Here is a 14,245-nt window from a genome sequence, read left to right as displayed (position 1 = left end):
TCGACCCACCCTTTCAGACTTTATTCTAGGGCAGGAGATACCGGAAGACAAATTGCTCTACCACTCATAAAGTGAGTAGTAATGAAACTACCACGCCACGAGCAATGTTCCGCCAGAAGTGGTAGATATTGCGTAGAGGGCTGAGCGGATGGTGAGAAAAAAAAGAAGAAGAGAAAGAGAGGAAAATCTCGGCCAATCCTTTTTCATTGCTGGGTGCTGAAGTGCACGGGCCATTTGATTTTACTGCTTACATACCTATCAACCCTGCCCCACCTGAAATCTTCTTCAAACTTCGCGCATCATAAAAAGGCTGATCAACTTCCTCTCCCTTCCTCTCCTTCTATCCTCCCAGTCTCAACCTCATCATGGAATCCCTCTCAGACACCCTATGGGATGTAGTGATCAGCGGCACTGGGCTACAACAGTCCCTCCTCGCCCTGTAAGCTCTGGATTCCATTGTTGAGATGTTGCCTCGGTCGGACTGACCCAGTCTTCATTCTTGAAGAGCTTTGTCGCGTTCAGGCAAGAATATTCTACACGTCGACCCCAACGACTTCTACGGAGGCAGCGAAGCCGCGTTCAGCCTTCAGGAGTTAGATGAGTGGGCTGAGAAGAACCGGTCAACAGAGCCCTCGCGGTTGTTCTCTTCTGCGGAGGTGAAGCGAGACGTTGACGCTTTGGGTGCTACACGATCTTATAGCTTGGCTCTCGCGCCGCAGCTGATACATTCGCGGTCGAAGCTGGTGACTCAGCTCGTCGACTCGAAAGCATTTCGCCAGATCGAATTTCTTGCTGTCGGTTCCTTCTACATCTTCCAGCCACCTTCAGATTCCTCGTCGACACCATCGCTTAGTCGGATACCATCGACCCGCGAAGATGTCTTCTCCAACAAGTCCATTCCAGCTCGGTCCAAGCGGTCCCTCATGAAGTTCCTCAAGTTTGTGCTTGACTTTGATTCGGAACCTCATAGCGATGCATGGCAGGCGCGTGCTGATGAGGAGCTGGCCCAGTTCCTGGCCTCAGAGTTCAAGCTCGATGCTGCACTTCAATCTTACATCATCACACTGACGCTGAGTCATGATGGGAAAATATCGGTCAAAGATGGCTTAACCGCCATCAACCGACACATGACATCGATGGGTGTTTTCGGTCCTGGCTTCGCTGCAGTCTATCCCAAATGGGGTGGATTGTCAGAGGTGGCTCAAGTGGGCTGCCGTGCTGCTGCGGTCGGTGGTGCAACATATATGCTGGGATCTGGCATAAAGGATCGGAAACGATCGGACCAACTCGATGCTCCGCTGGAGCTCTCATTCACGAATGATATCGACGTCAAGGCCAAATTGGTGGTCCAAGGCGCCGATGCAGCTGACTCTCGCAGGATTCGAATCAGCAGGCTCACTGCGGTCACAAAGTCAAACTTGTCTCCGGTCTTTGAACTTCTTACTGACGGTGCTCCCACACCGGCTGTCGCAGTAGTGGCATTTCCTTCAAGCACTGTCACCGTCGAGGACGAAAGTCTGCACGAGTTTCCAGTCTATGCTATGGTACACTCAAGCGACACTGGGGAGTGCCCTTCTGGACAATGTGAGTTGCACCTTATTCTTTCTTTTATTCTCCTTGGTGTTATGATGATTCACATACCGAATACTTATCTACATTGTCTGAATCCTAATGACGATCATTATCTCTGACAACCTGATATACACCTCACGCTTTTTATTATTGTACTCGACACATGATCAAAAGACAATCATGCTAACAAAAGGTCAACAGATGTTATATATCTCAGCACTGTCTATACCACATCAGCGAAATCAGTCCTCAACAAGGCTCTTTCGTCTCTGATTGCCGCTATTTCCAAAAGCCAAGATGTGCCTTCGCCTATCTACCAGGTTTACTACGAACAAAGTAGTGGATCAAACTCTTTGAGCGTCGATAGAGACATTGCTACTTTCCCGCCCCCGCCGCTGGGTCTAGCATTCGATGATTCCATCCTTGACTCTGTTCATGACGCTTGGCAATTGATTACTGCTGAGTCGGAGGGCACACCTGCTGATTACATGCAGTTTGAAGATCGAGAGGGCGGGGTGGATGATGACCCCTTCGACTAGATAATATCAAGAATAATAATAACAATCATCATGAGCGAAGTATTTCAATTTTTGTTTCACTAAATATGATGATGTATCAAGTGCTTGCCCGCTGAATGAATATCTTACGGACCAGAAATTCCCCGTTACTGCCTCGTTTGCCATCCCCAAATCAAGATATATACCGTTGACCATATTCCACATATGCTGTCAATACCTGTGATCCCATTTTGATTTCATGTCAAGTGTTCCCCGAACTCCAAGAATTTGGTGACTGATTTCCCCTGCAAATGAAATAGGCAACGCCGCGTGAAAACGTAAAGTCATTGCCAATAAAAGTCGTTCCTGTCGTAAGCTTCATCGCCATGCGTCTAAAACACTGACATGAATGATAGTGTGCCAATTGAACTCTTGGTCCAAAAACAAGTCTATGCCAGCTCGTCGGCCATTTCGACCTCTTGTTGAGGAAGAGTGAGGCCAATGCGGATGGTGCCGAAGGGCTTTTTGTCGGCAATCCCATCTTGCTCGATAGCAATGGCGTTCTTAGTTGCAAGAACGAGAACATGCATGAAAGCTTCCGACGCGAACTTCTTGGAGTTGGCAGGGTCATCGAGCTCGTCGGTAAGAGTATTGAAATCAATCCAGAGACGGTCAGCTTGGTCGCAAGAACGACTATACCCTTTGGATTCTACACGAGAAGTGGCATAGCCTAAGAAGTCAAGAGCAGAGGCATCAATGACTGCACCAGAGCCCTGTGTTTCGTCACCATTGCCGAATTCGACATCACACATGAATCCCTCATCGCCGATAGAAGAATCTTGAGAACGGAGCATAGCCCAGTCATCAGAGCCATGTTGCGGCCCAAGCTGATCACTCCAGCGCTCAATCGGACGAATTGCACTACCACGGGCATGCAGAGGACTTGGAGCAGGGAGTCTTTTCTGTGCGCTACCCTGTCCCCGAATAGACGAACCAGGTGCAGCAGAGGGAGGACGACTCCAAGGAGCCATGGATGAGGAATGCCGGTCTTCGAGACCCTTTGCTGCATCCATTCCAATTTCAGGGGCAACGTCTTCACCAAACATTATAGCACCCATGTCATAATCAACACCACGACTGAGCTCGTCGGCATGGTCTACCTTCTGACGGACATTCCGTGCTTCATTGTACTCGTCTTCAAAAGCTTCAGCAGAAGCACGGCGGCGGCCCCGCGTCACAGGTTCTGGTTCTTGCTCAGAATTCTTTCCCTGCAACTGCGCCAAGAGGGCCATACCAGAGAAGTGTTCTGCGAGGGGATGTGACGCCCCTGAACAAGCTTTACCAATACCCGCAAGCCCATTGTCAAAAAGAAAAGCCTTCGCGTTGTGGCGTGCCTGAGCGACAGTGGTAGCAGAACGGGGTTTGTAGTTGGCCTTCATGTTGTCAAGATAGTTCATAGACCAGCTTCGCATCTCTGCTGCAGCAATATGGTCCTTTCCATCGACCATTTGGCGGATTCGGCGTCGCCTTTGCCGTCGTAGTGGTTCCTTGGCTTCCTCAGTCGAAACTGATTCAGAGCTGGGCTCAGCCGAGGAAGTGGCTTTTCTGGCAACAGGGCGCTTGGGGAAAGGCTCAGCGTCTGGCAAGGCATCTTCACCCATGATGATCACATTGTCTCCAAGGGGTCCATTTTCGATACCGAGGCCAGCCGCGTTGGCAGCTTGAACCTGAAGTTGCTCTTCAAATGCCGCCGTTCCAGGAAGGGGAGGGAGCTGTGGCTCCATGTCGCCAAACTCAATGAGGTTGCCGTCTAGGTCAAAGTTGAGGTCAAGACCGGGCATATTTGCAATATCTACGCCGAACGGATTGAAATCTTCCACAGGGTCATGCGCATAAAAAGGTTTTGCAAAAGGAGAATCGTGGTCAAGATCCGTTGGGAGACGGTAACTTCGGCCAGAATGCGAAGACTGAGGAATGTCGAAGTTGAGTAGTGAATTGCCTCGACCTGAAGAGCTAGAACCTTGAGTCTTAGGAGTCATTTGAGAGACACTGCCCTGCGACGAAAACTTTGTCGATAGAAGAACCAAATCATCAACGCTAGCCAAAAGGTCGAGCTTTGGGATAGTCGACAAAGGATCAAAGGACGGGTCATCCTGCAAGGTGATTTGATGTCGCCTTGAAAGAATATATCAGAACATGGACCTTTATGAGGTAACAAGGGGCCCCTTACTTTGATTTACCGGCGTTTGGGTCCGTTGCACTTGTGTCCATAACCCGAAAGAAGGTCATCATGTCAGATTGTGTCTTTTCAGCGTCTGAGAGCATATAGCGGCACTGCTGGGCGTAGACCCGAGAGACTCCATAAAGGAGGTTTCCCTGGAGGCGGAGAGCCAACGGGGCTCCTGGGTCGATGATGGTCTCGCATGCCTTGGGAACGTTGACTTGTTGAATTGCCTTGCGAGTCAACCGCTTCTGATTAGACTTGCCCACGGTAGCGACGAGCCTATATTGTAAAGTCAGTGAGTAGAATAAGATGATGAGATGGTACTGATATATACCAAATGGTGGCAACCCCATACTGGGTATTGCTGAGGACTGAAGCGATGTTAGTTGTGCCCTGGTTGATGATATATTATGAGGTGACTTACTCTCGTGGCTATAGAACATGCTACTCGTGGATGCGCCTTAGAATCTCTGAAAAAAAGCCGGAAACTTCGACTAAGAAGGGCAAAACCAGGTTGTTTAACGAGGAAGTCTCGCTCTAACTGCCCCCTATATTGATGAACTGGCTTGAAATTGGTTGCGATGCTGTAGTTAGTAGGAGAGGTTGAAAGCTTAGGAGGTGATGATGCAGGACAAGGAGAATAAAATTGGAAGGAGGAGAGAAGGGAAGATTTCAGTCGCGTGTGATATTGATCAAGAGGGGCCTATCGCGGAGGCAGTTTCAATGCCTGGCAGTCACTGTCAAGCACCTGGCACCTCAGGCAGCAGCAACTAGGAACTTACAGCACATGAAGTATGAACGAATCTCTTCGTAATTACTGTCTTCATTGGATTTCTATTGTTACATCGAGTTATTGGTAGAGATGACAGTTCCCATCATCTTCTCTGAGTACCTTGGCTTCACCTGCAATGCTCCGATGTCAGTATCTCAGCTACGGCTAAGGCACCTTAGTAGAGTAATCAGTGATCATTGCAACTACCTCTGCAGAATAAAGCATGAGATCATTGATTATTGTAAAGAAAGGAAAAGCCGGTACGACAACCTCGAAGTTGTTCGTGGTCAAGGTAGTTGGTGTCACTTGATTAACATATCTATAGAGCGGTCTTTCGAGGATACATTTCCTTTAAAGCTACCTACTTACTGCACCCAGTCTCTATGGGCGCTATGTACTCACCTTAGGTAAATCAGGCCTAAAGCCTTCGTTATCTCATTCATGTCGACCCTTAATCCCCCTTGCGAGAGGACCCTAGCAGCTCAGTGGCTAGGGGCAGTCACAATATGTTTCAAATTGCAATAAGAGTTTAGCAATTCACCCGCCTAGGTTCCGTGGTCTAGTTGGTTATGGCATCTCGTTAACACCGAGAAGGTCCCCGGTTCGATCCCGGGCGGAACCATGCTTTTTGTTCTCTGTGTGTCCAACGAAGAGGAAAGTGTTCTTTTTATTTACCTGCATTACGCTGATCAGCAGGCACATGATGCCGTCGAGGTTTAGTCCCTCTATTTACAGGTGATGCACTACAACAATCGAATTGGTTCTATCTAAGGAGCCCTGGAACTTTGCCAATGACCCCGAGTAACAGTCATGAAGAGAATGCATGCTCAGAGAAATTCGATTGCACGCAGGAGACTGAAACTCCTTTAGCGTTTGATGAACCCAGACCACTCGGCCACCTCCGACTACTTGTGAGTTGTTCGAAGGCTAGTTCCACTGGCAATCAAGGCAGCGCAGAGTCCTAGAAGGGCTACGGCAGTGGAGGCGCCAAAGGCATATCTCAACCCATCATAGTAAACCAGACGTGCCTTGAGTTGCACGTCGGGAGGTAATTGACGGATATAGTCAACAGAGTGTCTGATTTGTTCGATAATCTATGCGGGAAAGCACGATTAGCATCAGATCAAGGGCTTCACGACGGAAATTGGTGACAAGAAAAAGGGCATACTCTCCATTTATCTGCTATCTCACTCAATGCAGCAGGCAGACGAACGCTGAGTGTAGTCTGAACGATGGAAGATGTGACTGAAACTCCCCAGACGGTTCCCAGTGAGCGGATGAGGTATACTGTCGAGGCCGTGACAGCGTGATCTGTAAACTTGTCAGCTTGCAATATTAATCGATAGAGACTCATGTGCTTACCGGCGTGGTCAAACGAGGCGAGTGAAGTAAACAGTATACTGGGATAAATAATGCCTTGACCAAGGTTTGCCGGAAAGACATAGACAAAGTACTTCCACTTCGAATCTTGAAACTGGAGTAAGGTCACCAAGCCGTTGCCTAGAACCATCAACAGAGCTCCAGTTCGCACAAGAGCAATTAGTTTGCCCCAACGAGACATAACCACCCCAGCAATAAGGCCACCAATTGGAGTGGCCAGTGAAGGAATTGCTAGTCGAGCACCGGCTGTGGTGGCCGAGTCAAGCAGAACAACCTGAAAGAAAAGCGGAAGCATGAAAAGGTACTCGTGAAGAGTTAGTTAGAATCAGTAAACCTGGGTAACTCGCGGAAGCTTACTCCATATGCAGCCATACCTGCACATACGTTTGCACACTGCGTTGCAATAGGTAGCCTTCCTTGCAGCAAGTGGAGAGGGATAACTGGGATGGCACTCGTCTTTTCCTCAACAAAGAGGAAAAGACCAAACAAGAAAATGCTCCCAATTAAGGCTCCAATCACCCAAGGACTACACCAGGGAAGCTCGTTTCCACCCAGGCTGAGTCCTACGAGCTGAACCGAGATAGCTATGACGAGGAGAAGTGACCCAGAGAAGTCGACTCTGTGCCAGACAGTACCCAGATTGCCATCGAGCGAGAAAGCTCCAGACTGATCAGAGACGACTAGAGCACCAATGATCAGAGCAAGGATTGATACGGGTACCTGAAAGAGAAAACACCATCTCCAGCCAATATGGTCGGCAATCGAGCCACCAAAGGAAGCTCCAGAAATAGCCCCAAAGCCATAGATGCCGTTCTGGAGAGCTTGGTACATGCCGCGCTTCCTAAATGGAATCATGTCCGAATTGACGATAGTGGCTTTCACTTATTAGTGGAGTGAATTAGAGAAGTTGGAGTTACAATTACCCATGGTCATCAAGCCTCCACCGCCAAAGCCAGTCAATGCTCTCATGACATTGAGAAAGATGATGTTGTTCGCAACACCGCACCCAAGACATCCAAAAGCAAACGTAATGGTCGAAATGAAGAAACACAGTCGCCGTCCAAAGATATCAGATACTCTGCCATAGAGAGGTTGGAACGCTGTGCTAGTGACAAGATACGACGTAGTCAACCATGAGGCTGTGTTTGCGGCATCGAACTCAGAGCTGATGACAGCATAAGTCGCAGCGGTGATGGTACTATCGAGGCCGTAGAGGAAGACATTGGACATAATCGCCAACTGAATCCAGACGAACCCACGAGGAGGCCTCCAACTGTCCTCATCGGGAGGTTGAAGTAGCGGTTGATCCTCGCGAGGCTCCAGGGCATTAATTTCACTGTTGTTTTGCAGCGAAGGGCCCAATGCTTCAGGATCCTGATCTGCGAGAGACGAGTTACTCATTATGAAACGATTTATTGCGAATGCGATTAAGGACTGTTGTTTTTCAAATGCAGGAATTATCACTGGCAGTTTAGGAGACAAACGTTGAAACGCTGCGGCTAAAGATGCTTTTTGTATCACGAAAATTGTGAATAAGAAAACCAATCTGACACGACGTGGGGCATCAAACGGGTCATCGGCCATGACCCAACTTCAAGGAACCAGGAACATTGACGTAGGTATGTACTGCAGAGATAAATCGGGCTTAATCGATGGTGAAATCTCGCATTGAGATCACGTATTGGCTGATCCAACAAGAGCCGGTAGATCGTTACCTTGTTACACAGCAAGATCTATGGAATTTGGCAAACAATTACCATCTATATAAAGAATATTCATACCTATAAGTCTGTATTAGTATGGGAAGCATGATACAGAGATTTTGAAATGAGTTGTTTCTTTGTCACACCCCGTCTCAAACACCCAAAGATGCCCAGCGCCTGAGGGTTGTTCACTCATAACAAACCATACAAGTCTTTCTTTTAACTCACCTTCAGGCGATCAGAGGGATGAAATCAAGTTAATGTTCGCAGCCTCTGGGTCCAACCAGCAAACGTGAAGAGCATACCTACACTATGTACCTTGGGTAATAACTTGGGCCAAGAACTTGATAGGCCGCCTTGAAAGAGCTCAGCTGGTGATAGTATGTTGCTTTCACAGAATTTTCCCGACATGCGAGAGATCTTCATTGTAAACAGAAACCAAGGCTTTGGTCATAAAATAAAGTCTACCCCAGCATGATTTATAGTTGTCCAGAATCTCATTGACCCCTCCTGTCTCATAGATTCGTTGTAAATTTATCTCACTTGTGTGATTTATGACACTGGGAGAAAAAAGTTATTACAGGTAGAGCCGCAGTCATTGTAAAGCCCGCTTTAGGCAGGAACGCAGTCTGCAGTAGCAAACATCCACTCAAACCAATCGCTTACCTTGCCTTATCTTATGGCAAAACGCAACACTCTCACCAAAAGCCAAGAGAATCCTATTCTACGAAAACAGGATTTCCAAGGATCAACTTGGCGCGTCAACGCTGTGGGCACATCGCGCGCAAGAGACATCAACTGTCGAAGTTCATCTCGTGCCACAGCAGTCACGCAACACCATCGACAAATCAGCAAATACAAAGAAAGCATTGCTTTGATACGGGCTTTCCCGGCAACCCTCTCAGAAAGGGAGGTCACAATGGCGAATAGGACACCACTCATCCTTTCGGATTCCAGGGTCCAACCATCCAACGTAGCCCTACGCGCCCAAAATACTGCGCCTGGGGAGGAAGGAAAACGGGGCTCACCAAGATATGTGTTTAAATCATAACATACGGCGGGTCTGGCATAATATAATATATTGTTACAGAAATAGCACTTTGAAACACGATGCGTAAGGCTATTTTATTTGTTGCAACATGGTGTTGACTCGATTTACAAACCTCGAGAAACAAAATGATTCGACATCTATCATTTCCAAAGTTTCCTTTCTGCTCCAGCTACCAAACCAAACTAGGTTGTCATGCACCTCGATGCACATCAGCAGACACTCACCGCCGTCTATCACTATCAGGGCGCAACCTGCATACTTGTGTGACAAGTTGAACAAGATGTACCTTCGAATTTTGGAATAACGGTCGCGATTTAATCCTCCCCGCTCAACACTTCCGTGCCAAGCGTGCCGCTTCACCTGAATTATGAGTCGCAACTATCTAACTGAATTCAACCGAGGGCCTCGACACCCCGGTGAAATGGGGCCGGACCAGCCGCTTAGAAGCAGGTAGATTCCTCCTTTCCCATGAGAGAAAGCGGGGAATATCCAATAGTGCTTCATATTGCTGGTGCGGACAATACATAACAATCTGCCTATACTGATAAGATGCGATCTGAAAGTGGCCTTTGATGCCCCACGGGTTGTTCCTGCATCTGAGATGCGCCAAAAGTCACCAGTTAAGAATTCTATATCTGGTGATCAAGCAAGCCCCCCGCTTTTGATCAGCAACTCTTCACACCAAGAGGCTGGCTTATAGCATCTATCAAATGGCTCGAAGCAAAGATGAGCAGGACATCGCTTCGTTGAGGCCTTCAGCGCCTTCAGACTTCGATGAATGTGGAGAAAGGATGCCAAGCTAAACCTATTTGAAGCTGGGAAGAAGAGGTGGGTGTTGAGTTCCAGCAAGGATAAATGGACTTGGGCGTCACATAGCGTTCTTTGAGAATCCCAAAAGAATAGCCAGGTCTGGCATCATAGGCCGGCCCGACCACGCGGTTCACAGCGGTTAGGAAGATCGGCAACCTTACTGTAAGGAAATAATGGAAGCTGCGCCAACATTCGTGCGACAGGACAGGACAGGACAGGGCGAAACGAAACGGAAATTAAACAAACTTGGTCCTGGAAATGCAAGCTCCACGTCAAATACATCATTCAGCCCCACCACTTGGCGCAAGGTCGACCGCCGTCTTGAACAAAACCGGATTGAGATACCGTCGACGCAGTCGTTGTGCAACATTGGCTTCCGTCAGTTACGCTGCTTCTTCTGCTTCTGCCAGGGAACTTCTCACAGCCAAGACGACACCCGCCAGCCGTCTTATCCATTGGCCATCTGGACTTCTGGACTTCTAGGGCTCTCTCCCCGCCCCAGAGACTCTCCCTGCACACATAGCCCGATCATGATCCACAGCATACACAACCCCGCCATTCACAGTGGGTAAATGCCCTCCGAGGCCTCGCCGGAAAACTGTCCGTGATACCCCGCTATCACCGTATCGTGTCGAAGCATCCATGGAAGCTCGTTATGCCAACTAAGGAAAACGCCCGAAGGTGTCTTCAGGGGAGCTTGCTGACGGTTGTCCCTAATTAGGGATGTCAATGTGCAGCCTTTAGATCCTCTTGTGCACCCTGCATTCACAATTGTTGGAGTTGTGGCGGTTGTACAGAGCGGATGCAGGAGAGCTTGTGACACGAATATACACTGGGCGGGATCAACAAACTTTCTTAACGGTGCCCAGAAGCGAGAGACTTTTGTTCAAGACCTGCATTGAACAGAACGCGTCATGGTGCTTTCGATGGTCTCCCACAGCATCATCGTCGTGTCTTTTCTCACGTGTCCCCGCATCTCAGTCCCCCTTGCAACCTCCACGCCAGAGAAATCCACGCCACGATGCGATACGGCTGCCCAGCCTAGACCTTGGCTCGGTTTGAACCTGGTACTTCTCCGAAGTGCTCCGGTCGCCAATAGGTTTGCTGTACTCTGTACTCCTCCGAGCTGGGCTCTTCACCTCGCTCGCTTGCTCGCTTCCCACCATCCTCTCCTGCATACCTGGAAACTCCATGCATGTTTATCCGCGGCTGTGCATCAAACTCCTGGGCATCCTGACCCTCCCTGTCTTACCTAGCTTGGCGTCTTAAACACCGGTCAAAAAGGCCATTATTCTGGCTCCCGCACACTTTCACAGGTCTCACTTATCTTGCTTTCTGACTCTTCATGCACCGTTCAGCCGTCCCAGCCGCCTGCCGTGTGATCCTGTTATTGTCTCGTATCGCTACTTAACCGCAACATCCCCAATAGTTCTCTTGGACGGATGCTCGAACTGTCGTGTGCTAGCTCTCTTCCGCTTCGCTCTCAACTGTGCTTCCTCCATCGCAATCAGCCATCATGACGGGCGCTCTCGCAACTCCACGCTATAGTAACGACGACTTCGAGACAGCTTCTATTCGCTCTGCTGCTCCTTCTTATGGTGAGTAGGCAAAAGTAGTCGCGATTCTTTGTATCCTGCTGGGATATCGGCTCTACTTATACACCAGACTGGAGCTCAATGCCAGAGCTCCACTACCTGGCACGAGACCAGCCTTACTGACCTGTGCATTGCCTCAGTATCGGAAGCTCCCTCATACCACTCAACAAATCCATACCCTGAGACTCTGCCATCATACACCCCTCCAGCTCGGTCTCACACGGTTGCGAGGTCCTCCTTAATTCCCCAAGGGAGCGGTACCTCAACTCCACGCCAGCAGACTATCGGCTTGCCTCCAGTACCTGCTCTTCCCCTGCGATCGCAGCCGAACCTGAACAATTTTCGTATCGCGACATGGTCCTCCGTCTCTAGCAACCCCAACGCCCGACACTACCAGAATGTCGCGAACCGGCGACTGACTGCTCAGCGAGATCCCGTAGACAGCCTTCGTCGAGTCATGACCGATGTTAGCGAGCAAGAACAAGAGCGGTACATAACCAGACCGTTAGAAGATCCCTATCTGGTTGGCGAGGTGGCTGCCGCCCGTGCTCGCACAGAGCGACTTGCACGAGAGTCAGGGGATGATATTCTTCTGCGAGAGGATCGCCAGTGGGACTGGTTCTTAGGTAAGTTAAAAAAAAAAAAAAATACATGCTTGTCAAGTGTTGTGTCGCAGCTGTTAACGCTGAATTAGCTCGAATGAGAGACTCGGATGAGAGACAGCGGAACTGGACTCCGACAAACCCATACAGGCGTGAGGTGGAGGCTGGGAGCCGAAAGAAGCTCCTTCGCCGTTTTGGAGGACGACGCTTGCTATGATTTTCCCTTCATCTCTGCATTTTTATGTTTTCTTTGCATCTCTGTTGCGCTGGGTCGCGGTTGTCATGTCTGTTACGTTGGCTGAAACGACATTGTCGCATTCTCATGGCGTTTTGATGATCTAGATTGGGTTGTCGGGATAAGGCATGGCATGCGAGTTGGGGGTTCTCAAATTGTCAACTGCACTCCGATCGATGGATGGCATGAAACGGTCGCCGTGAGCATATTCTTCTCTTTCGTCGCTCGTTCTCGAACATAGGGTCGCATAGGGCTTGGTGAACCTGGGCTGGTATTAGGTAGCTCACCCCTCAAATGAAATGAAACATTGAAACTATCTTGAGACGTATAGTGCCAACATGTTGGAGAAATCGTGTCAGCATAAACTTTGTGATTATACTCGAAGCTAGATACGGTCAACTTGCCCACCATTTCTCTACCTGTTTGCAAAAGATATGTTACACGTCCAATAACGCCATGCCCGATGTACACATAATGGTATGCCTCCGTAACTCGATGGCAGCTCAAAACCTCCACGACGTACAAGTCGACCATTCAATGGAAAGCCGACAGAATAGGTGTGTGATTGTCGGTTGAATAGGACTTGTTTAACCCTTGCTCTTGCTGTTCAGGAGAAGAGCAACGATGAGTCTACAGGATAATTAGCATGACCAAAACATACTCAAAATTCATCAATGACGTACCCATAGAGACCAAGAACTTCGCCGAAGATAAGAATCAGGACCATGCCAACAAAGATCCTAGACTGCTCCATGTAAGCACGAACGCCAGTGTCGCCGACAACTCCGATGCAGTAACCGGCGGCAAGACCAGTCATGCCGACTGCAATACCACATCCGAGATGCAGAAAACCACTAATACTGTTAGTGTTCGTTTTCGTTGATGAGACTTCGCGTCGACGTACGAAAACAAGCTGTAGTTCTTGCCCGGGTCGAGATCCTCAGCGATGAGGACGGAGATAACAAGCGAGTAAACGGCAATAATACCGGACATGACGACGGGGATGAGGCACTGCAAAAGGCGTCAGCGATGGCCCTGACCAAGCCAGGGGACAGTTGTACCTTCATGATGAGGTCTGGTCTAAATGTACCGACACCAGCAATGCCGATGCCAGACTTGGCTGTGCCGTAAGCAGCACCAATACCTATCGGAGTCGTTCAGTATTCGATCTCGGTCATATCGCATCGCGTAAAGAGGGAGGAAGTATCGTACATCCGAAGACCATTGCAGCTGCAATTCCGGCCTACAAACTCGCAGCATCAGCATTCGCGTCCACCCCTGGTTTCAGACCAACAGAAAGACCAGCACGGGAATACTCACCATCCCAATAAAAGGGGCAAATTTGGGGGCGAGCTCTGATTCTGCCATGGTGAGGATATGAGGCCGTCAGCGAGCTCTAGTGCCAAGTGCGACGTGAAGAGTTGACGTTATAGCTTGATGATGATGTAGCCTACTACTGGCCAAGGCTACCAGAGGAGTTGGAAGCTGAGGTGGAAAGCCACATTGGAACGGGTTGATTTGACCAATGACGAGCGAGTGGCTTCGAGATGGGTCACGTGATGACATCAGTCATGAAGTACCCAAAAGGCCTGTATCGAAGAATTCGGGACTCGAGAAGTAGGACAAGAAGAACAGCCTCTAGTCATTATTAAGAAATACATCTATACATGATAGAGATTATAAAAATTCTTTCTATTTTTGCTTCCATACCTAGCTCTACCTGGTTTTGACTGGTCTGGTGTTTACATATAAATAAGGTTGCCATATTAATTAGAGTGAGTACCTGTGAATGATGGGAAATAAC

At 48.8% G+C, this 14,245-nt stretch overlaps 5 protein-coding genes and 1 non-coding gene across 6 annotated transcripts; 3 read left to right on the top strand and 3 right to left on the bottom strand.

Annotated features, from left to right (window-relative positions):
• Window positions 1–365: 365 nt before the first annotated feature.
• On the top strand, window positions 366–2,111 carry J7337_008606 (uncharacterized protein; the record flags this gene model as incomplete). Its single annotated transcript, XM_044826221.1, has 3 exons — window positions 366–439; window positions 506–1,584; window positions 1,774–2,111. 3 exons carry the CDS (start codon window positions 366–368, stop codon window positions 2,109–2,111), a joined length of 1,491 nt encoding a protein of 496 aa, XP_044679138.1.
• A 407-nt stretch (window positions 2,112–2,518) lies between these two features.
• On the bottom strand, window positions 2,519–4,736 carry J7337_008605 (uncharacterized protein; the record flags this gene model as incomplete). The annotated part of the gene is made up of 4 exons (XM_044826220.1): window positions 2,519–4,244; window positions 4,300–4,572; window positions 4,628–4,664; window positions 4,718–4,736. The coding sequence occupies 4 exons, from the start codon at window positions 4,734–4,736 to the stop codon at window positions 2,519–2,521; spliced, it is 2,055 nt and encodes a 684-aa protein (XP_044679137.1).
• Window positions 4,737–5,613: 877 nt separating this feature from the next.
• J7337_008604 lies at window positions 5,614–5,687 on the top strand. Its single transcript has one exon. It is a non-coding gene; the product is annotated as a tRNA-Val (tRNA).
• Window positions 5,688–5,970: 283 nt separating this feature from the next.
• On the bottom strand, window positions 5,971–7,846 carry J7337_008603 (uncharacterized protein; the record flags this gene model as incomplete). Its single annotated transcript, XM_044826219.1, has 5 exons — window positions 5,971–6,159; window positions 6,234–6,376; window positions 6,428–6,719; window positions 6,830–7,320; window positions 7,369–7,846. 5 exons carry the CDS (start codon window positions 7,844–7,846, stop codon window positions 5,971–5,973), a joined length of 1,593 nt encoding a protein of 530 aa, XP_044679136.1.
• A 3,679-nt stretch (window positions 7,847–11,525) lies between these two features.
• On the top strand, window positions 11,526–12,423 carry J7337_008602 (uncharacterized protein; the record flags this gene model as incomplete). Its single annotated transcript, XM_044826218.1, has 3 exons — window positions 11,526–11,607; window positions 11,856–12,230; window positions 12,299–12,423. 3 exons carry the CDS (start codon window positions 11,526–11,528, stop codon window positions 12,421–12,423), a joined length of 582 nt encoding a protein of 193 aa, XP_044679135.1.
• Window positions 12,424–13,028: 605 nt separating this feature from the next.
• On the bottom strand, window positions 13,029–13,809 carry VMA11 (v-type proton ATPase 16 kDa proteolipid subunit 2; the record flags this gene model as incomplete). Its single annotated transcript, XM_044826217.1, has 6 exons — window positions 13,029–13,071; window positions 13,125–13,295; window positions 13,346–13,452; window positions 13,503–13,585; window positions 13,654–13,684; window positions 13,762–13,809. The coding sequence occupies 6 exons, from the start codon at window positions 13,807–13,809 to the stop codon at window positions 13,029–13,031; spliced, it is 483 nt and encodes a 160-aa protein (XP_044679134.1).
• Between the last annotated feature and the right edge of the window lie 436 nt (window positions 13,810–14,245).

The sequence above is a fragment of the Fusarium musae genome, chromosome 6 (genome assembly GCF_019915245.1).
Source record: "Fusarium musae strain F31 chromosome 6, whole genome shotgun sequence".
Taxonomy (NCBI): Eukaryota; Fungi; Ascomycota; class Sordariomycetes; order Hypocreales; family Nectriaceae; genus Fusarium; species Fusarium musae.
Note: the sequence above shows the minus strand (reverse complement) of the source record. Positions and strands in the feature narration are given on the sequence as shown.